At 52.1% G+C, this 21,535-nt stretch overlaps 10 protein-coding genes across 10 annotated transcripts; 6 read left to right on the plus strand and 4 right to left on the minus strand.

Annotated features, from left to right (window-relative positions):
* Nucleotides 1–1,106: 1,106 nt before the first annotated feature.
* On the plus strand, nucleotides 1,107–2,693 carry DOT6 (Dot6p; the record flags this gene model as incomplete). Its single annotated transcript, XM_018856474.1, has 1 exon — nucleotides 1,107–2,693. One exon carries the CDS (start codon nucleotides 1,107–1,109, stop codon nucleotides 2,691–2,693), a length of 1,587 nt encoding a protein of 528 aa, XP_018714907.1.
* A 185-nt stretch (nucleotides 2,694–2,878) lies between these two features.
* On the minus strand, nucleotides 2,879–3,514 carry METBIDRAFT_34146 (aminoacyl-tRNA hydrolase; the record flags this gene model as incomplete). Its single annotated transcript, XM_018856446.1, has 1 exon — nucleotides 2,879–3,514. The coding sequence occupies one exon, from the start codon at nucleotides 3,512–3,514 to the stop codon at nucleotides 2,879–2,881; it is 636 nt and encodes a 211-aa protein (XP_018714908.1).
* Nucleotides 3,515–4,872: 1,358 nt separating this feature from the next.
* On the plus strand, nucleotides 4,873–7,224 carry METBIDRAFT_10568 (uncharacterized protein; the record flags this gene model as incomplete). Its single annotated transcript, XM_018853803.1, has 1 exon — nucleotides 4,873–7,224. One exon carries the CDS (start codon nucleotides 4,873–4,875, stop codon nucleotides 7,222–7,224), a length of 2,352 nt encoding a protein of 783 aa, XP_018714909.1.
* A 506-nt stretch (nucleotides 7,225–7,730) lies between these two features.
* On the minus strand, nucleotides 7,731–8,147 carry METBIDRAFT_21196 (uncharacterized protein; the record flags this gene model as incomplete). Its single annotated transcript, XM_018855048.1, has 1 exon — nucleotides 7,731–8,147. A coding segment is annotated over one exon (417 nt), but the record flags the coding sequence as incomplete, so codon positions are not given.
* Nucleotides 8,148–10,239: 2,092 nt separating this feature from the next.
* On the plus strand, nucleotides 10,240–11,274 carry SMI1B (Smi1bp; the record flags this gene model as incomplete). Its single annotated transcript, XM_018854631.1, has 1 exon — nucleotides 10,240–11,274. A coding segment is annotated over one exon (1,035 nt), but the record flags the coding sequence as incomplete, so codon positions are not given.
* A 261-nt stretch (nucleotides 11,275–11,535) lies between these two features.
* On the minus strand, nucleotides 11,536–12,876 carry DIE2 (dolichyl-P-Glc:Glc(2)Man(9)GlcNAc(2)-PP-dolichol alpha-1,2- glucosyltransferase; the record flags this gene model as incomplete). The annotated part of the gene is made up of 1 exon (XM_018858661.1): nucleotides 11,536–12,876. The coding sequence occupies one exon, from the start codon at nucleotides 12,874–12,876 to the stop codon at nucleotides 11,536–11,538; it is 1,341 nt and encodes a 446-aa protein (XP_018714912.1).
* A 534-nt stretch (nucleotides 12,877–13,410) lies between these two features.
* Nucleotides 13,411–14,079, plus strand: METBIDRAFT_30704 (uncharacterized protein; the record flags this gene model as incomplete). The annotated part of the gene is made up of 1 exon (XM_018855688.1): nucleotides 13,411–14,079. A coding segment is annotated over exon 1 (467 nt), but the record flags the coding sequence as incomplete, so codon positions are not given.
* Nucleotides 14,080–14,320: 241 nt separating this feature from the next.
* Nucleotides 14,321–15,361, plus strand: METBIDRAFT_34127 (uncharacterized protein; the record flags this gene model as incomplete). The annotated part of the gene is made up of 1 exon (XM_018856444.1): nucleotides 14,321–15,361. The coding sequence occupies one exon, from the start codon at nucleotides 14,321–14,323 to the stop codon at nucleotides 15,359–15,361; it is 1,041 nt and encodes a 346-aa protein (XP_018714914.1).
* A 220-nt stretch (nucleotides 15,362–15,581) lies between these two features.
* Nucleotides 15,582–17,023, plus strand: METBIDRAFT_133461 (uncharacterized protein). The gene is made up of 2 exons (XM_018854342.1): nucleotides 15,582–16,956; nucleotide 17,023. The coding sequence occupies exon 1, from the start codon at nucleotides 15,801–15,803 to the stop codon at nucleotides 16,836–16,838; it is 1,038 nt and encodes a 345-aa protein (XP_018714915.1). The 5' UTR covers nucleotides 15,582–15,800; the 3' UTR covers nucleotides 16,839–16,956; nucleotide 17,023.
* A 497-nt stretch (nucleotides 17,024–17,520) lies between these two features.
* On the minus strand, nucleotides 17,521–18,846 carry ARD (Ardp). The gene has a single exon (XM_018854340.1). It carries the CDS (start codon nucleotides 18,650–18,652, stop codon nucleotides 17,816–17,818), a length of 837 nt encoding a protein of 278 aa, XP_018714916.1. The 5' UTR covers nucleotides 18,653–18,846; the 3' UTR covers nucleotides 17,521–17,815.
* Between the last annotated feature and the right edge of the window lie 2,689 nt (nucleotides 18,847–21,535).

A 21,535-nucleotide genomic window follows, 5' to 3' on the forward strand; every position in this document is an offset into this window, starting at 1 on the left:
GATATAGAGCTGTGCTTAGCACAACACCAACACTGCAGGGCCACGGGCTTGAACTAGGCATAGAACGTGGCTTGCAATGCTAGGTACTACGGGACTGCCAAAGAAGACGGAGCATATGCGTGGATAGGTGTAAAAAGCCGCACGCATACATGTACTGATTCTGCTGTTGGTGGTGACTGCGGCTTTCTGCCCGTGGAATAATACGAGACATATATGCATAGAGTACCAGAGCTGGTGGCGCGGCATGGCTACATGGGCCCTGTCTGGGCGCGAATTTCGTACTACAATTAGCAAGGACGAAGAGAACCCGCCATGGAATACGTTTGCGGGCTCGATAGAAAAAAGCCCACGTGGTTTGTTGGACGGCTCTGATAATAGTTAGATTATACGGCTGGACAAGCCCACTCTATGGGTACTGTTAGTATGGGTAATGCTGGTGTGGGTAATGCTGGTATGGGTATTGTTGGTATGGGTAATGAGTAAATGCAGCACCTAAAATTACAGCAGCGTGGAACAGAGTTATTGACTCTTTAGTTTCAGGGACCAGTAGGCAGAGGACACGCGGGACACAACAGGGGAACCCAAAATTCTAGTCAAGTCTGCCCCACGGAACATTCGAAACAGCAATACACTAGCTTTCAACTGAGAGCCAAACTAACTACAGGCAAGGAGAAATAAAGAAGGCCTAGCACAAACAAAGCTAGGGCAAACAAAATAACACACAAAATAACACACAAAATAACACACAAAACTAACACACACAAAACTAACACACACAAAAATAACACACACAAAACCAACACTAAGAAACCCAACACCAAAAAATTCAACACGAACAACAGCACAAAAGCACTGGCAGCCCCATACACCCGCACCGGTCTGACCCTGGATTAGCCGCCGAGCCCAGGTTTCTGGCCAGCCGTGCGCGCCTTCGTCCGCGTGAACCCACCCAGCGGCGGTCACGTGCGCGGAGGCCCACCACGGAACTGGACGTCGAGATGATCATCTCCACAGGCACACCATCGCAAGCACGGGCCTTTTGGTTCAACCACACAAAACCCCCACGCACCAAACCGCTTGCGCCCCCTCTTAAAAGCGCCTCTGCTATGTCCACCGATGCCACCGACACCGACGCCGCCTCGGGCAGCAAGAATTTCTCCCGCACGCCCACGTCCTGGGACCCGCTGGACGACATTCTCCTAATGCACTTGAAGGACACCCAGAAGCTCGGCTGGAAGGAGATCGCGCTGCACTTCACCAACAGAACGCCCAACGCGTGCCAGTTCCGCTGGCGGCGGTTGAAGTCCGGCAACTTGAAGAACCCGCCGAAGTCCGCCGCGGCACTCCCGGGCATGTCCACGCCGGGGGCGCCCACCAGCACGCCCAGCGACACGTCCGCAAACTCGCGCCGGCCCAGCATGCTGTCGGAGCCCGAGAAGAAGGGCGGCGTGAAGCGCCGCATCTCGGAGCTCTCCACGGGCATCGGGTCCGTGTACTCGCCGTTGTCCAACACCACGTTCACCGGCTACGACACCGTGTCCACGGCCTTGGCCGGCTTGAACGCGCTCTCGCACACGGGCACGCCCGCCTCCGGAGCCGGCTCGCCGCAGGGCCCCATCAACACCACGTCGCACCCACAGACGTTCGAGAACCTGCCGAAACTGGACGTGGCGTTGGACCCCCAGGCACACAGCGCCGCGGCAGGCAGCAGCGGCGGCTACTTCACCGACATCTCCGTGGACCCGACGCTGAACTTGCCACACAACAAGCCGCACCCGGTGCCCAGCTCGCAGAACATGACACCGCGCCACTCGGCCGTGGACCAGAACCTTGCCTTCGTGCACAACAACTCCATCATCCAGATCGTGCGCGACGACCGAAACTCCGTCTCCTCCCAGCTGCGGCACTCCGTGCTGAGCCTCCCGTCGAAGTCTATGGACATCCCGCACCACCAGAGCAACTCGCTCGCACACTTGCCCGTGTTGTTCGGCGGCAGCAGCATCAGCGGGCCTTCCGGGCACGGCCCGTCCTCGGTGTCCGGGCCCCTGGGGCTCCCGCACCTCGCGTCGACGCTTTCCAGCATACGAAACGGCTCCATTGTCGGGCCCTCTCAGGCCTACTTGCGCCGGCTGTCGATGCTGATCGTGCATGGCGATCGCCGCTTGTCGGAGAAAGACAGGGAGCGCCGGCACGAAAAGGAGAAGAGCGCAGATCCACCAAGAAAGCAGGCCATGCCCGAACTGACCACCCCTGGCCGCTCGACGCCCACGGCTCTGCAGCCTGTGTTCAAGATCCCATGGTCGATGGAAGAGGACGAGTTGTTGATCAACCGGCGGCGCAAGGAGTTGTCCTTTGCAGAACTATCCATCTTGCTTCCGCAGCGAACCGAGGGCGAGATCTGGTCGCGCATCGATGCGCTAGAACGGCTCAAGAACGGCCACCGTGCGCTGGTCTCGCGTGCGCGCCGCCACCGCCAGTCGCTGTTGGGCCTTGATGATGTCGACGACTTCTACGACGACGTGGATTCCGTTATCGATGGAATCGACAGCGAAGACGACGACCACAATGACGACGTGTTGCTCGACGTCGACGACAGCATACTGGGACATCACAGGATGTCCAAGAAAAGACGAGCAAGCTCTGCGGTGAACCCCTTGAGCGTGCGAGACGGCATCAGAGGCAAACTTCACTAAACAGAGCTGGGCTCGTTTGAAGAGAAGCAATGTTGGGGATACTGTGTTGCGCAGGCGAGGGTCACACGGCTCTCAGCAACAGCTGTGGGAGAAGGTGAAGGTTCTCGGTAGGTAGAACTTTTATTTTCGGGAAATCTATACATCCGGGGAGGCGGATCCATGCTTGCATGCTGCGCACAAGTGCCCTAGTACAACTTCAAGCCGCCTGTGATCTGGTCAAGCACGGCCTTCGGCGCCGGGCCCAAGCCAAGAACTGTGGCACTTCCAGCCGCAATTTGTGTTCTGCCTGCGTCGTGCACCGTGTATGCATTGACACCTAGCGATATTGCCTGTGCAAACAACACGTCCATCTCCTCCATATTGGGCACCTGCAACGTGATCTTTGCCTGCCCGTTGCCGTACTCCCATCTGTGCAACATCTCCGGATTGTATGCCTGGGACGAGGGCGTGGCCATCTTCTTGTAGAGGGCCAACGTGGCATGCGAACACTGAGCTGCGGCCTTGCCCTTTCCCATCTTCAAGTCCTGACGCACCACCAAGGTCATCCGGACTTCGCCCGGAATCTCGTTGAGTGGCGTCGAGTCGATTTCGATGTCGTCCTCAGAGTCGGACTCGGAGGCTGATTCGGAACCAGACTCGGTTGAAGACTCCGTGCTGGAACCGGTGGTGAGCGAGTCACGTGAGTCCCGGGCTTGTGGCTGGGCCCGTGGCAGCGGCCTTCTCTTCACTGGCTCAGTCTGTTTTAGCCATCGGCAAAGCAAATAGCCTCCGAAAAACCCGGCGAGCCCAACCGTCGCAAGCTGCGTAGAATTGGAGGTCATCGTGAAGAAAAGTACGAGGGATGAGATTGGCTAGAGCTGGTGCGAGAAGATGCACACCGACCGCGCATCGGCTGAGGTGCCGAAATTACGGGCTGAGCTATGAATCGAGACTGTCTCTGACGACACTGGGGTAACACGACTCAAGAAGAAAAAATAAACACTGAAGTTTGCATGGGTTGTAATATTGGGTTTTGGGTTTTGGGTATTGTATTTTGTTGTGTTGTCTTATGTGGATCATAGGACGGCCAGAGGCAGAGATGCCCCATGCAGAAATTCAGGAAACATGTATCGAAATCGAAGGTTTTTGTGAGATATGCCGAGCGGCTTATTCAGGATTTTGACTCAGCGCAGTGTATGTGCGCCAGGAATACGTCGTGGTGTGATCCCGCTCCCATGTAGTAGATTGGCCAATCTAGCACGTCACGTGACTCGATCTAACTGGGGCATAGTGATGAAGTTTGGGCGGAGGACGGTGGCTTCCCCTTATGCTGATTCTCTTTTCGGCTACTCTGTACATTTCTGTTGATCGAAGAAATATCTAACCGGTATATGGATATACCAGACATCACTCGCCCCCACTATTATGTATGCATGGCATCTAAACAGAGCTGCATCGAACCAGAGGACGCGTCTCCATTCAAAGATTTGGATTGAAAAGATGAGCACGTTCTTGTTATTACATTGCATTTGCTGAACCGGTTTGCCTAGTTTGAATCAGGACTAATACTTTAAAATGGGCTCCGATCAATGCACTCTAGTAATAGGCGAGTCTGCACCAATTCTTTCGAAGCTGCGAACAAGAAAGCCAGCTCCGCCACATCTCAACTATATTTAATGATTTCTCGAGCACGATTGGAACGAAGGGAGGGAAGGGCGAAGATAGACGACCATCTATCTGTCATACTCCATACTTCTCAAATTGATTTAATTCTACGTCATTATTGCCCTTCCGCTCTCAGAGCTCGGGGTTCCCCCAGAGTCTGGGAGACACGTGTAGATCTTCGGGGTTTTCAGCGATATTGACGACCACCAGGAATGTTCTGTTGCAGCTGTAAGATAGACTTTTGTCTCTGCATCTACTCAAACGACTAAAAAGCACGATGTTATTTCAGTAGGTTTGAGTGAGATGCACACAACGAAGCACACCATTCGCAGCCACTAAAGGCCTGTCATCAAGAACCGCAGCGCAGTCAGCTCGACCATGCCTATATGCAGATCCTCCACATCGATACTCTCGCTGCTTGAACCCATAAATACGCTGGCGCTGCTCACTGGAGATAGTTCAACCACAATAAAAGCTCTCCACGCCATTCAAATTAGACTAAAGTACATCCCATAGTGAACCGGATCTGTCAAGTATGAAGCTCGTCCGTCTCGTCAGGCACCAAACGTCACGTGCCGTGTACTGGGTGCTCTGGCCGTATCTTTTGTACTTGGTATTCTATGGGTGTGTTTCCAGCTCCTATCTGTCCAATGTCATTTCACGCCACACTTGCCCCCCATTGCAGCTGGTCGTGTATCCCGTGTGGTTCACGTACGTGCAGCCACATGTGCTTTGGTTGGACAAAAAATTGCACGTTTCGAACGCAGTATCGGCGAATTGGCATCCCGTCAAAGAGTCCTTGCACTCGTTTGACGAGGAACACCAGATCTCGTATTTTGCCGAGAGAGTCTATACCGCGGCATCTTCGGCCGCGGGCTCAGCGTATGGGGCAACATCGCGGATTGTGGGCCCATACGCTCGCTATGTAGCTGCCCAGTCATATCTGTATTACCGAAAGAGAATCTACCCTTCAGCCCTCTTTTACGGTGCGCGGTATAAGTACATGTTGGAGACGTCCGTTGACTTCTTGTGCGGTTGTATAAGACGCCATGCTTTGCAAGCGTTGTTCTACGCGAAGTGTGGGGCACACCATGTGACCACGCTGTATGTGGCACCAGTGTGTTCCAGTATTGGAGGGACGCTTTCCCAATACCTGTTTGTGCGCCAAGCCGTCGTGGCCTCACGCGCCATGTATTCTCTCTTGCTCGAGAAACTGGCTCAAATCAGCTTGTCTTTGCAGCAAAAGAAAGATTTCATCCGTTCCGAATCCTACAATCTCTTGAGAGCGGGTGATTTCAACAGAGCGTATTTCCGTGGTCGTGCGGACTTTAGTACTGTGGTGAGTGATATCTTGGATGAAATCACTGACGATGCTGCTCCCGGAATCGCGGCTGAAACACCCGAGACGCCCTCGGAGAGTATCACGGAGGACGACTTCTCCGAATACTCTGATGAGGACGAAGCGACTTTAACGATCACGCAAACGCAAACCATGTTTGTCACTCGTCAAGCCAATGAGCTTGAACCCACTGCTGACTCCGACTCATCGGGTCTCTCACTCAACCTGCCAGAAACTGTCTCGGAAGAAGAGCTTACGACTTTAGACAGCGACTCGAGCCAGGCGCAAATCGAGCGGGAGATCTTGTACTGGCAGTCCAGGGTGGATAAAACTTTGGAGTTGGTGTGGGACAGTCTTGACGTCGAGTTCGCCCCCTTCTTAGCATCCAAGACCGAGGAGCTCAAAGACGCCATTTCGGCGAACTTTTCTTCTTTGCAACAGCAAAACTTTCTCCGTTACAAGGAGATGAATGAGCTCATTGCCGCCATTCATAAAGACGCGGAGTTCATCAGAGAGACGAACACAACCATCGAAGAGCCTGAGATCGATAGGCAGCTCATGAGAGATAAAATTGCGGAAGCATACGCCATGCCCCAAGAGGTGATGAAATATGTTGAGCAAAATCTCAACGAGGCTCACGTTCTGGTAATGAAGCAATACAATAAGGCTGCCCAGGAAACGGTTGACGTGTTAGAGTCCATGGCAGAGACAGTGATTCTGGATTTCTCATCCCGCTTGTCTTCGCTCATCGGCGTTCTTCAATTAAAGGAAGACTTCAGCGACACCATGACCTGGTCCGCATGGAAGAGCTTCCACAAAATCAAAGAGTCTATTTTCGAATTTCGGGACCAGATATTTGATGACGCGAGCGCTTATAAGTTCAATGCCAGAGGGAGCAAAGTGCCTCGAGGATTGGAGTCTTGGGCCGCATACTTGGGCAAAGTCAATTTTCACATCTCGTTTCTCATGAGAGATAATGCTGAGTATTTGCAGCTCGTGAGGGCCAAGGCCAATGTCGCTTACCAAGAAAGAGAGGGACTCACATACAGATTGAAACAGGAAGCGAAAGCGAAGCAACAGCAACTTGAGAAGGAGCAGCTTGAGAAGGAGCAGCTTGAGAAGGAGCAGCTTGAGAAGGAGCAGCTTGAGAAGGAGCAGCTTGAGAAAGACCAGCCTAAGAAAGAGCCGCTTCAGATACATCTCAAACAGGAACCTGAAAGAGGGGAGACACAGTCGCGTTACCTTGCGGAGCAAGAGCAGCAAAACATTCTTCAAGAGGATGATTCAGGAAAGGATGTGCTTGAAATGGCGAAAGACATTATCAGAGAAGCTCCCCATACCAATGGCGAGTCCGGCGATACCCGCAAAGATGCCTTTGACCGTGGAGTTCCCTTTGAAGATACTGCAGAGCGGGGATCTGGAGATGGAAAGGATAAGCTGGAAGGGACGGCCCGCACTGAAGCAAGCGAGAAAGATGAGTTTGTCGAAGAGGCTACCGAAGCGAGAGAGATGACAGGAGAAAGAGAGGCGATGCACGATGAGTTATAATGGGAAATATTGATTAACTATACACGAATGGTATACCCCAAGGCATTAGCAGCCTACTCGAACTTGGACTTGACCTGCGCCTTGGCAGCCTCGAGCTGGGTCTTAAACTGCTCCTCAAGGGACTCGGCGGCATCCTTGGCGTTGTCCACTTGCTCTCCAGCAGCGTCCACAACCTGCTGGTAGTAGTTTCCGGCAGCGTCTTTCGCATCCGCGTACAGGTCATCGGCAATGTCCTTGGCCTGCTCGTAGTGAGTGGCAGCAGCGTCCTTGGCGTCCTCGTATGTCGAAGCTGCGGCGTCCTTGGCGTTCTCCATGTGGCTGCTGGCCGCCGATTGCGCAACCTCCGCCTGGCTGGCCGCCACGTCCGCGGCAGTCTCCAACTTGCTGGAGGCCGCGTCCTTGGCGGTCTCGTACTGGCTGCTGAGCTTGTCCGCAGCGTCGTCGGCGTAGGCAGCGGCTGCGCCCTTGGCCTCATGGGCCTTAGGAACAACAATGCCGTGGAAGTGCTTCTTCACTTGGCCAACCAAGTTGTGCACGTGCACAGCGGCGTGGTACTCGGCAATCTCGAAGTACTGCATGAGTCTGTGCACCTGGGGGTATACGTGCTCGAAGTACTGGGCCTTGGCGTGGTCGATCTTGGAGCCCACGTCGTACTTCTTGAACAAGTCGTGGGATTGCACGTGCTGCTCAAGGAAGCCGCTGGCCTTGGCCATGTATGGCCCCACGAAGTCGGCGCCGGTGTTCAAGACATCGCACGATTGGTCCTGCTGCGTGGCAAAGGGATGGGCCAAATCGCTGCCGGAACCAGGGTGGAGCAAGCTTTCCAAAAGCGTCTTTTGGTGGCACTTGTAGGAGAAAAGGTACACGGAGTAGAAGGCGATCGTGGAGATCACGAGGAGCCGGATTCTGCAGAACGAAGTCATGGGTGGATTTCTGACACGAGCCGGGGGAATTGTGAAACAAGGGAGGGCGGCAAGGCTGGGTCTTCTGGAATTAAAAGGAAGAGCTTTTTTGCTTTCGGCGCTGAAACTCCAGCTTGCCAGAGCGCTGCATGCAGGCCGCCCGCGGACTCCTGGCGTGAGATCGCACCCAGAAGAGCAACCCACGTGACCCGAGGTGTTGTTGTTTTGCTGTTTGCGGGAGCAATATGCATCAGAAGCCTGCGGCGGCAATTACGCACTCGGCTTGCTGGTGGATGGGTTTTCACCAGAAGCCCGCGTTCACTAGAATTCGTCTCACGCTGAATGAAGACATGCCACAGGCTTGTAGAATAATTCTGGTTTCTTAGTAGCAGGCTTGCGTTTGGTTCTTGCTCATCGCGCTTATTAGGCATAATGAGGGACAAATGGACCGGTCGGGACACCGAGCGTCGTTGACAGAGCTGTGCCATGGCCGCTGATCACGTGTCCCTGAAAACCAGAAGTCTTCCCGGCATCAAGCCTTACTTTTCGAAAACCTCACTGTTGCTTGGGTGACTAGCTTTTTATTTCTGCGTCAAAAGATGGTGGGTTTTGCTGTCTTCTTTGCCCACGGCCATACGCGGGTCCGCTCTGAATGACTGCGACTTTAGACGGTTGACGCCAGTCACGTGACCGCCTTGTCTCTGGAACAGCAGTCCTTGATTGCCCAACGTATCGGTTGCGGCGTCTTGCATTATGAGCAAAACTGTTGGATTCTGTAGCAGCCTTTTCTTTTGGCGACCGCGGGGCCGACAGATTCCTGGCTGGCGTTCTTCATGTTTCTCCAATTCTGGTGCATATCCCGGACCATACTGAAGACAAGGCCAGGCAAAACGCTAGCAACGTGAGGATTCTGCCTTCCCAAATCGGTATCCTAAAAAGCAAAGACTGGTGCATTCTGCATCTGCTCGAGTCATCGCTGAGTTTGGCGTCGGAATCCACTTAGGCGCCCAATAGTCGCAGACACAGGACATGTGTTCTGAAATTAGCAGTACTGGAGACAATACCAATTTCGTTCATGACTAGTGCCAATGTCTGATACCAATTTGTCTCGGCCCTGGTAACTTCATTCTCATGAAACACTCGTATTCTGTTCAAGCTCAAAATACCCGGGCTATACCAGACATAATAACTGGGTTTGCATCGCTCACACGGCTGAGCATCGCCGCCAAACCCTACGCATTACCCGGCCCGCGCGGCCAGTATATATACCGCAGCTGGCCCGTGCCCCTTCTCTTTTTTCCTCAACTATTTGTTTACCAACGAATGGCAAAAAATGAAACACCCAGCAGACTTTTCGTGGCACTCGTGCCGGCTGTGCGCCTTGGTGCCGTTTTGGCATCAAGACTTGTGCGGCTAGAAAATGCCTTGCGCCCCCTCTGGGCTCTACTGGTGTCATCGTTGGAGTTTTTCCGTGGTGACATCTTCCATAGTACAGCCTTTGCTTTTTTTTCTTTCTACGGTTGTTAGTTTTTTGTTTTCCAGATCGACACCCGGATTATCGTGTTTTTACTGATCACTAGAATTAGCACTTCATGCCCGGGACACATTTCGTAGTATGTCACGCACCTCACGTAACCAACGCGGGCTCTCATTGGGCACCTGCGAATATCCTGAGGACGACGCTTCTGTCTAGTCTCTTTCCATGTAAATCAAACCCAAAGATTCTGTTCCAAATGTTCTCATAGCCACTTGCGCTAGGCATTAGTTCTTTTTCTTAACCATTTGCACGCATGATCAAAAGAAAAGCTTGCGCGTCCCCGATGGTTGGTATGTGTGCATTCGTCTCAATGCTCATGATTTTCCTACCTGGGAACAAATTTCGTAACGCGGGACCCAAGTTTTTGTCTCGTAATTCCAGTGACGCTAGTGCAACAGAGTGCAGAAAAATCGCCTTTAGCTCAGTGTTCACATTCCCCACTGTGCCGTTTAACCTAGCAAGTTACACTTCATTCAAGTGCCAGTCTCAAGATAGTGCCTTGACACCTTCACAACTTTGGGACTCACCCAACGGGGCTACAATATTGGTGAACAGCCGCAAAACTATTGCATCAAAATGACACTCTCGCTGCAGATGAAAGAGTTTTTTTACTGTCTCAGTGCAACGGACAAATACTCCGACTTCGACTCCCGGAAATCCTTCAACCGCGTGAATCAGCCGGAAATCGAAACGTCACTTCTAGGGGCTACTCATGCCAATGACTCTACGTCTTCATTATCCAAAGCGGCCAATCTGGCAAGTAGCGAGGAGGGTGTCCATGAAGTAAGACTTGCATGGAGACACATTAAAAAGTGGCTCCACAAACACTCGGAAGATATGAATAATTCGTTACTGGCGCCTTGCACGGAGGCCGATATCAACGAGCTCCAGAAGGACTTGGACTGTGAATTTCCTGCCTGTCTCAAGGAGTTTCTCCGGTTGACTGACGGGCAGTCGCAGTTTAATGAAAACGGTTGCTGTGGATTGTTCTATGGATTGAGACTCTTGTCGATTGACGAAATTGCAGTCATGACCGAAAGCTGGAGAAAGGTGCACGAGTCGATATTACAAAATACCGAGTTCAGCGGCCTTCAGAAATATGCAGTCAACTCGAGTTTTGCTGACAACAACTTGGGCACGTCTGCGGGGTTCAAGATGAGACCATCTGAAATGAAAGTGAATCAGAATGAGTTTCCGGAGCAATATTCTGTGCCGCCCCATACGGTTCATTCCATATACGCGCACTCACAATGGATACCATTGATCAATGACGAAACGGGAAACTTCATTGGGATAGATTTATCACCAGGCGCCTCTGATTCGTCGGCCATCCCCGCAGCCAAATGGGGACAGGTGATTTTGTTCGGACGCGATTTCGACATCAAGTATAAGATTGCTGACACTTTTGGTGATTTTCTTCTTATATTTGCCAACGACTTGGAAAAGGGAAACTGGGACTTGCGCAGCTCCAGTGACAACGAAGATATGGTCAGCGGGGTTGACGCCGAGCTAGTTTTTGTCGACCACGAGACCAAGAAAGAATTGCCATACCTAAATGTTCTTAAGGACCGTGCCACCACTCTCTGGATCTCCAGCCTCTCGGCGGAAAACTTGCGTTTGGAAGCGAATCAAAACCTCATGCGAAAGTTGCGAGAAAAGACGCCCCTGATGGCCATCCCAGAAAGCAAAGCGGACAAACTTCTTGATGATAACTTACGCGACATTGACACCGTGGCTTTTGAAAATATGCCGCCGACTGGCGGCGAAAGTAAAGAAAATGACCCAAAGACGGCACACAAGGTAAATGAAACAGCTGAAGATTCAGCCTAGCTTGTGGGGATACTATAAACGAATTGATTTGGTTAATGTCCATCACCAGATGATCCGCTGAATGCCAGGCTCCGAAAGCCAAGCGAACTCGTACGAAAAGAAAATGATGAAGAATACCATGTTTATAAGCGTGTACCAAAGAAATTCACACATGTACCTTTGATTTTCAGTGGCTGCGTGTTCAGGACGAATAAAGACACGGAACAAAACCAACGGGACGATATAGTAGCGTGGCTCAAACAATGGGGATGGGATCAATGTGAGTGCCAATGACCCAAAGAACCCAATCACGAGCAACGGCGAGATGCTGAGCGGCGATCTTCGAGAAGTACGCACAAGCATGTGTGAAACGACCCAAATTGAAAAATGATACACGGGAACTAAAAGCACGTCCGCCAAGGGCTTGCTGAGAACCTTTCTGTAGATGTAGAAGGTATAATGTCTGTTATCCGCAAGCAAGAACGGATGGACAATGGTATAATGTTGTATAATGTGGCGGATGGCAACACACGAGAGCATCGTGGCTATAGTGTTCAAGGATTTGTTTCCGGCGAACGCAAACCTAAGGTAATTTCTCAACGTGGACGCACCGAACCAGATGGGGGAGGTGAAGAAAGCCATGAACGAGAAGCAATAGAACACCTGAACCAAGTGTATGCTCATTTGATGATTATCCTTGTCGCCAAAGGTGATGCCGCCATTGATTTTCAAGAAGGCCCCGAACAAGAGACCGTTGGCGCAGAACGGAAGGAGAAGCGTCCAGTCGCGCAACGCCTGTTTGACAAATAGGGACACGTTTGCGACAAACAAAGGATGTTTTCGTCTCCGGAGATCGATCATCAAGAGCCCCGCGAAGGCGATCCATACGATGTTGGTCTGTCGGAACCACAAGCTGCAGAAGCCGGCCAAATTGGCGGAGATCGCACCCTTCATGGTTCTCCTCCGGGCCACCATGAATACACTAGTCACGACTAGCACGGTGGACCAAACGTCTGTGTAGAATAGAAAGTAGTACGTGAAGAGAATGGGCATGGACACGATGTTGATCTTCCAGTAATTAGCGGTAGGCACCATGGAAAGCACGAGCGGGAGCACAGCTGCGCCGGCCATCAAGTTTAGCGACCGGAGAGCATCGTGGCCACACGAGTTCTTGACGCCAAACGCGTGTAGAACATGCGAGTATACTGTGCCTAGCACGTATAGCCCTGGGGGCGTTGTGATCTTCTCGTCCCAGCTGGAAAAGTCGTGCCTGCAGTAAGCCTGGCACTGGCGGAGATGGAAGATCTCGTCAATGAATGGCCGCGTCACGTGGACACTGACTTTGTTGCTGATGGTGGCCGAGAGCGATGCAAAGGCTGGCACCGTGAGACGGGACAAGTCCATATCGAACGGCCTGGGTGTCTGTGGGGATGGGTCTTGCGGGTTTTTTGGACTGGCAATTAGGTCCCAAAACGGCTTGACGCTGACGGGCACACGGCGGTCCAAACAAGTTGCTGGGGGATGTTTTGGGGTGGACAGAAATACGTGGAGACAGACGGTCGCTGCGAGGTGCAGTCTCATGATAGCGGGCCTAAGTGCGCCCGGGCTGCCTGACTGAGGCCGCACAAGACCTGCTCGAGCAAACCCATACAACGCTGGAGGAAGAGGATATTCACCGGAAGGAATACAAAAACACATATACAAATAGCTGTCTGTATCTCCAGAGCACACGATTATATCTACCCATCCACGCTTAACCTTCAGGCGTATCCAGAGAACACCCATATATCCAACTGTATGTATTCACGTCCAGTAATATAGAGACTGGCCCCGCGCCTCATCCGCGCTTCTGCCAGAGAAGCACGCTGCGCCAGAGCTCGCACTCACAGAGACACCAGTCATACCACCATCTCTTATGTGCCCTTTGTGCCACACGTGCTATTTCTCGTGCAGGGCTTTCTCCTTGTAAGCAGACCCGGAATTTTTCGACCCCACTGTTCTTTCTGCCGCGTGGCTTGCCGGTCTTTCCCAGTGTCCCTCTGGGACCAGCCATTTTGCAATGTTTCGCAGCCACTCCGACCGCAGGCTCCTACCGTCACTAGCGTCAACACCAAGTCTCGGAAACTACATGGCGCTCTCCTCCCGGGACGAGCTTGTGACGGCGCCCTGCGTGCCAGGCCCAATCCGTTCCCTGTCTTCGGCCCGGGCCCGGTTGCAAAACCCACTAGTGCATTCCCATCTGGTGCCCTCTTTCAGCCAGGTGCCCCACCCCGACGAGATCTCCAACGCGTTGGGTTTGCAAACAGCCCGTGTTTTAGTGTACCAGCCGCCCGAGCCGCACAGCCGCTTCGACGAGTTGGCCGACACGCTCCGGGCCCTCACGCTCGAAGACCTGGGTGCCAGCGGCGAGTCCATGGGCACGCCCATGAGCGCCATGCTCCCGCACAACAACGGCCTGAATGTGCTGCTCTCGCATCCGTCTCGAGACGACTGCAGCGGCATGGTCTTGGCGCTGGATGCAGATGAAATGAGCTCCGTGGAGCCCTGCGTCTCGCGGCGCTCGCGTGCCTCCGAGCCAATGAGTCTATACGACGACAAGAGCCGGCCGGGCCTGAACCACGGCACCTTCATCCAGCCGGTGCCCCAGCGAGCCCGGCCCGACAGGCCGCCGGCCCCGGCGGAGCTTCTCCCCCGCCAGGGCCGAAAGCGGCTCCGCACCCCCAGCAGAAATTCCGCCCGAACCAGCAATAGCGGCAGTCCCCGGGACCTTGTCAGGGCTCTCGTGTCCAGCGGCAGACTGGACAGCGTGCACAGGGCCTCGGCGTCGCCGGCAAAAGAGCCCGCAGATATGCGCGAGCTCCAGTACCTCGTGACGTACAATTTGGTGAACAACTTCTACTTCAACTTGGTGTCGTGGTCGCCGCTCAACAACGCCATTGCCATAGCCATCGACAGCAAGACCTACTGGTGGGACGGGTCCAGCCAGGTGCGGGACATGAACATCCAGCGCCCAGGGTTGGCCCCGGTGTCGTGCGTGGCGTGTTCGAACGGAGACGCAGTGGCCATTTCATTTTCCGACGGCTTCTTCGGCGTGTACCAGATCACCCAGAAGCGGCGCCCGGCGTCTCGCCAGTTCAGCGCGTCTGTCCAGTGCGTGGAGTGGTTCCCCGACGGCAAGCGCCTCTTCACCGGCGACCTGACGGGAGCTGTGTGCTTGCTTGCGTACGACGGCTCGGCACTCCGCATGCTATGCCACTTCCCCGGGTTCACGCAGCAGATCTGCGGCTTTTCGCTCAACAGGGACTGCTCACAGGTCGCCGTGGGCGCCAACGAGAACTTGGCCATCGTGTGGGATATCTCCACCGCCACAGAGCCGCGGGAAATGTGCCGCCTCCCCCACATGTCCGCCGTCAAGGGGATTCTGTTCTGCCCCTGGGCCCCGAGCTTGTTGGCCACCGGCGGCGGCAGCAACGACCGCCACTTGCGCTTCTGGCACACGGGCAGCGGCGCGCTCCTCCAAGAGATCGACACCAAGCGCCAGATCACCTCGGTGTTCTGGAGCTCGTTCTACAAAGAGCTATTGCTTACGTTTGGGTTTCTGGCCACCGACGACCACGTGGCCGCGGCCATCTACAAGTACCCGGGCTCCGAAATCACGGCTCTCGCCCAAGTGCGCGATCCGTTGCGGGCACTCAGTGCCACAATGGCGCCGGACCAGACAAAAGTGGCCATTGCTGCCAACGACGGCACCGTGCGAGTTTTTGGGCTCTGGAATGAGCGGCCCTATGCATTGACCGAGGCCCCGGCTTCGGTCGCAGTAGGCAGCTACGGCAGCACCGTGGTGGAGAGCTGCGAAGGCATCGATCTCCGGGGGCCTTCAGTGAGGTGACCATGGGCCCGCACCAGGTGCATGTCGCGGCCGCGGAAACTGCGTTTTTGGCCCGCGGCCTCGTGCCCAGCGCCTCTTATCTGCATATGACGGCGCGAGCGAGCTCCGGCAGGGCTCATCCAAACGCAACCTCCTATCTACCCTGAGCACGCTACAAAGAAGGTGCTAAGAGACTCGCATCCAGTCAGGACACCCAGGCAAACCAAGCGGCACTCCATTTTCTGAAACTCGCAGCTGCCTCCAGACTCCGGGTCTCCGTCGGAAGTTTCGCTCCCATCCGAATCCAAGTCGTATCCAGATTCACGTCGTATCCAGATTCAAGTTGTATCCAGATTCAAGTTGTATCCGGATTCTATCTGCATCCAGTTTTCAAGCTGCATTCCAAATCGTAGCTCCTCCTTGACGCACCACCATAAATATTCTACCCCACTCACGAAACATGGAGCAGCAGCAGCAGCTCCAAACGGCTCCCGATAGCTCGAACGCCACCATTTTGTTGATGGGCTTACGAAGGGGCGGCAAGTCGTCCATCTGCAAAGTTGTGTTCCATAACATGCAGCCTCTCGATACCCTATACTTGGAAAGCACATCGAAGCCCACCAGCGAGCAGTTTCTGTCTTTGATCGACTTGTCTGTGATGGAGCTTCCCGGTCAACTCAATTACTTCGAGCCCTCATATGATAGCGAGCGGCTTTTCTCCAGCGTGGGCGCCTTAGTTTATGTGATCGATTCGCAGGACGAGTACCTCAATGCTTTGACAAACTTGTCGACGATCATTGAGTACGCCCACAGGGTCAACCCGAAAATACACATCGAGGTGCTCATCCACAAAATCGACGGGCTTTCCGAAGACTACCGTATCGATGCGCAAAGGGACATCATGCAGAGGACAGGCGACGAGTTGTTGGATCTTGGGCTCGAGGGTGTGCAAGTCTCGTTTTACCTCACGTCCATTTTTGACCACTCCATCTACGAGGCGTTCTCTCGGATTGTGCAAAAGCTAGTGCCCGAATTGCCCTCGCTTGAAAATATGCTAGACAACTTAGTCGCCCACTCCTCAATCGACAAGGTCTTTCTCTTCGATGTCAACTCTAAAATCTACGTGGCCACTGACTCGTCGCCCGTGGATATACAGACCTATGAAGTTTGTGCCGAGTTCATAGACATCACCATAGATTTAGACGACCTCTACGTGGAGAATGACGCGAAGTCCGACCAGCAGGTTGTCAAGGATGAAATCAAGTCCATTTCGTATCTTTCAAATGGCCTGGTGCTCTACAAACAAATGATCCGAGGCTTAGCCTTAGTGGCTTTGATTCGGAATGATGAAGATAATGGGCCTGGACAATCTGAATCAAACATGGATGAGCTTCTCACCATCATTGATTATAACGTTGGACGCTTCAAGAAATCGTTGATGAAAATGTGGGAGAGCTCGAAGTTCCGGCCAGCGTCCAACACAGGAGGAGAAGTCTGAGCTTTGGTCTGCGCCTCCCCAAACTGGAGTTCAACATTGACTTTGCGATTCGCCTGGTCCTTCATTTCAGGCTCGCCAGTGAAGTCAGAAGCCTTATCCTAATGTGGGGTGGTCCTATGTAAGTTGAGAGTAGATTTCCATCTAACTGGGCTAGATGGGGAGTTCGCGACAACTATCGCATGAGTGACTATCCAGCCATGGAGCTACCCGAGATGGTTTTAGGTTATGTCGTGTATCTACAAAACACGGCTTCGGAATTGTATTGCCATGCACAGTACACACACATGTCTGTTGCATGATAGTATTATGAACCTTGCATAACCCCGGGGTGATGAGGGCGCAGAAAAAAGAGAGGCGGGTGAGGTAGTGGGGCGGAGTGGGGAACATGTGGGGGTGACAATACAGATATGAATGGTGAAAACCATAATGGTCTCATGTCGATGATTGAGTTAGCCAGAGACATGCCATTCTTGGGAGAGGTGCTCTCATGCCACAAGACCTGATTTCACACGCTCAATAGATGGAGAACCACCCAATATTTAGATCGCTAATTATTCTGACTTCCCCGTGTTTCGCGAGAAAAAGCATCGCGGATATCTCGGAGTTCTGAGTCCGCGTGACATGAAACCGGAAGGCGTGGCCCAGAAACCCGGGACTGAACGCTAATTATCTGGTCTTATCGGCCGGAGACTGAGGCGTGTCGGCTAAAATTCGAATGGCCTCAATCACCCTTGAATCCTGCTTCAATTGTTGGGCATGCTGAACCCGATGAAGATGCCGGAAATGTATCGCCACATTGAGCCAAACACTAAACGCGTTCTTCAACGAACCCTAACTTGGTATCGATGCGAAGTGATATTCGAGAAAGCATCGCGCCGTTTTCCGTAGTAATGTTGTATTGAAGTCATATTCTATAAAATCGTCACCCACGAAGCAATGAAATACCCAAAGCGGATCGGTAGCCAAAAGCCTTATGACTACCAACATTCGTACCCACCATCGACCACCAAGTTGTGTCCAGTAGTGTAAGACGAGGCGGAGTCGGAGGCCAAGTACAAGACTGAACCCACGAACTCCTTGGGGTCGGCCATTCTGTGCATTGGAATCTTGGACTCCCAGGTGTCCTTCATCTCGGTGTTGCCGGAAATGACGTTTCTCGTCAAAGGCGTGAGAATGTATCCCGGGGACAACGTGTTCACCCTGATGCTGTATTTGGCCCACTCGCAAGCCAAAGATCTCGCCAAATGGATGACACCGGCCTTCGACATGTTGTACATGGATTGTGGCTGGGGGTCGTTGACAATGGTGCCCGACATGGAGCCAACCAAGATGATCGAGCCCTTCAAGTTGTTCTGGATTAAAGGCCTGGCAAACGACTGCGCCACGTAGAAAGCACCAAGACCGTTCACTCTCAAAATGCCTTCAGCGTTGGACGCAGGATACTCCTCAGCAGGGAAGTTCTCGGCGTAGCCTGCGGTGTTCACCAATATGTCGGCAATCTTGCCGTGGTGTTCGTTGATTTCAGCGAAGGTGGTCTCGACAGATTCGCTGTCACCAATGTTACAAGCCCATGCGGAGACGTCGCCCACAGTGGACTCACGTGCGCCCTTCAAAGTTTCTTGACCCCACGCAAGAACCTCTTTTGCAGCCGCGGTAGTTCTCTCCAAGTTGATGTCAACAAGGGCCACGTCGGCACCCTGTGCCAAAAGTGCCCTTGAAAGAACAGCACTCATACCTCCGGAGCCTCCGGTAATGATGGCAAGTCTACCGTCCAATCTGAAGTTGGGAACCACGTTATCGTAAGAAAAATCCATTGTGTAGTGTGTGTAAATGTGTGTGTTGAGTAAAGGAAAGTGCAAGTTTTAGGTGCTCACAAAAGGAGGCGGGCACCAAGTCTCTTCGCCTGTTTATATACCTCGAGCAGAAAACGTGATGGGGCCGACAGCGAAATGCACAATGGGCAGAATACAAAAAAAGAAATCAGCAATCAATAACGGGGCCTGCATACACTCAGACGAGACAAGATTGGTGCGGGTATGGCCTGCATCCTTGCCGTGGTTCCCGGGGCTGCATCGCTGAGAGTACCCGGCATTGGTCGGTTTGCCCGGTGATTCCACTTAATTTCAAAACTTTGGGTTTTTACGAATCAAGCCTTATCCACGACTGGCTGTGGGGAAGCCGTGCGGGTGCTAGTAGTAAGAATGTGGCCCAAGGGCTTCAATCTGAGTTTGCCGCTGGCCGCTGTTGGCTCGAACAATAAGCCACGTGATCAGAACTATGTGTCTTTTTTGCCCTTCCATGATGGACATCTAAGCAAGGCCGAAAAGAGACTATATGGCATTGCGGGTTTTGGCTTGCCGGGATCAAGAGCATTTCCTTACGGCTCGACGCCATTGTGCATGGATGAAAAGCGCGATTACGTTAGCAGCAGCAAGAAAAAGAAACTAAGCGGCGAAAATTAGCACGACCAAATAGGACCAGGCAACGTGAAACTGGCTGAGATAAGATAGGAAAGTAGGCCCATTCGGCACAATCGCAGCTGTGGTGATTATTTTTGAATAAGGCAGGAACGAGACAAACTAGGACCGCCCAGATTATTTTTTTCACTCGAGCTGCCCTGTGCTGTCCCTGTTTACTGCTTGTCCATTCTTTGAGATCCGATAAGAATACGCGACCTAAAAGTGGCCACGTTTGCGCAAATCCAGGGTCTGGCGGTCTCAGATGCTCGTTGCTATCGAGAAACTGCTGGAAAATCAGTACGCTCGCTTTACATAAAGTGTCTTTTCTCGAAGGAAGGCCTAGCCGTACCAAGCCAGAAAAAAGTCCGCTCCAACCATCAATCCTCACTTTCAAGGACGGTGACCGCACTGAGCCTTGCTGCGGCCACAAATCAGTGTTTTGTTTTGTTTGTTTTCTTTTCTTAGTTCCATTTCTGGTCCCCTGGTTGTGTCCGATGCATAGGCAGTTGTGGTCGGGGTACCACCTGTACTTGCCTAGAAAATTACGTAGTGTTGATGGGCCATCCTAATCCGAGCGAAGAGTCCTTCAGATAGCCCATCTTGAATCAGCGGATGACGAGTGCCTGCATGTACGGATGCACATCGCCAGGATAACGGGCGCCGAGCCAAGTCCGAAAGCCTGGAACGCCGCTGGTTGCTTGAGACATCTCACGTCCCAGTTGCCAGATCTGTTGTGCCTAGACATGATCTATACGTTGGAAGTGTTCCTGAGTTAACTTTTTTCACCATGCCGGTCCTCTCTTGGCCTTGGAGACAAATCAAACGAGCTTCTTCCGATAGGTACTAAATAGAAGCAGTGGCCTTTAACAATAAAGCAAAGTCTACAATGGATTTTCATAGCGTGTTGAATTTCCTTTTTTTTCTCTTTGGATTTTCATGTTTACTCTCCTTATTCTAGGATGCTTTTTGCGCAAGTGGTCCTCAAGTCAGTTCCACGATTCTGAAAATTGCTCCACTCTTCGCACACATCCAGTCCGTCCTCGCGTTTGAATATCCGTTGTGGACAGGTCTGACGTCATTCGTATCGGGTGGCTAAAAACACGTGAAGACCTGGGGTGTGTTAAGTACGCTATGACGTATTTTCGCGCCAGATGACAAGCTCGCTCATTTCCAATGAAATGTACTTGGGCATTTGTAGAAGCATCTTCCGTGACTGCAGGTCGACGACCAATGACCACGGCCAGCTTCTAGCTACCATCGTTTTCTTTTGAAATACTCAATACTAAGCAGTTGCGATGTATCAAATTCACAGTCAGCTCTACTACCATTAATCGGGGAAATGAGAAACTAATCCAACGTCGAAAAGAATGGTTCTTATTTTCATACATCGGCTTTGGAAGAGCTATAGGAAACGCGAGCCCTTTTTGTTGGTTTTGCAGAAAAGGTGCGAATTTTGTCAGACAGAAATCGTCTCGAGCATTATGTAAATAAGAGAGTCAACGGAACAGACCCTTTCTAGAGTTATACCATGGAACTTCAGCGACGATTAGTTAAGTTCCAGGAAGTTAGCTACATTAGTACAGCTGCTAACTTAAAGCATGTCGTCTGTGCGTACTATTGGGTCTGTAGTGCAAAAAATGGCAACGACAATGTAGAGAGACCAAAATACCGTGTTTATTTCAGGAACTGCCAGTGTCTTCTTTGCCGCTCTTTTTCTAATGCTGCCTAGCGGTAGAAACTTGTACTTCTATCTCGCGGCTTCGGCAACATGAGAAACAGAGTGGCAAAAACACTTGAGCATACTTAGCCGGGCCCCGTTTAGCCTAGTTCAGTTGACAAGAGTTTCGGTAAGACTTCGTGATCACCAAAACTGCCAAACAAATTTCAAGCGTATAATCTCAGATCATAATTTGGATACTCATGCATGGCTTCTGATCACTATGATTTTCTGACTTTGAGCTATTGAACTCCTTTATGTAACACTGGTGGGGCTTTGTTTTTTATGACCCGTGTGGCGCATTTTAAATTAAAAAGAATCTTTATCTGATCTCTTTTTTAAAAAAGATTGATCAAGAGAAGATAGCTTTGTATTTGGTTTTCCTTTGGTTCTCCGGGGCTATTTTTTTTACATTTTGTATGATTTGGGATTTACGCCTGTTTATGGAGTGTTTTCCAAACAATTCAAGAAATAAAAAAATTGTACGAACACCAAAAGATCAAAAAGTAACAGGCTTAAAA

Source organism: Metschnikowia bicuspidata (genome assembly GCF_001664035.1).
Source record: "Metschnikowia bicuspidata var. bicuspidata NRRL YB-4993 chromosome Unknown METBIscaffold_1, whole genome shotgun sequence".
Taxonomy (NCBI): domain Eukaryota; kingdom Fungi; phylum Ascomycota; class Pichiomycetes; order Serinales; family Metschnikowiaceae; genus Metschnikowia; species Metschnikowia bicuspidata.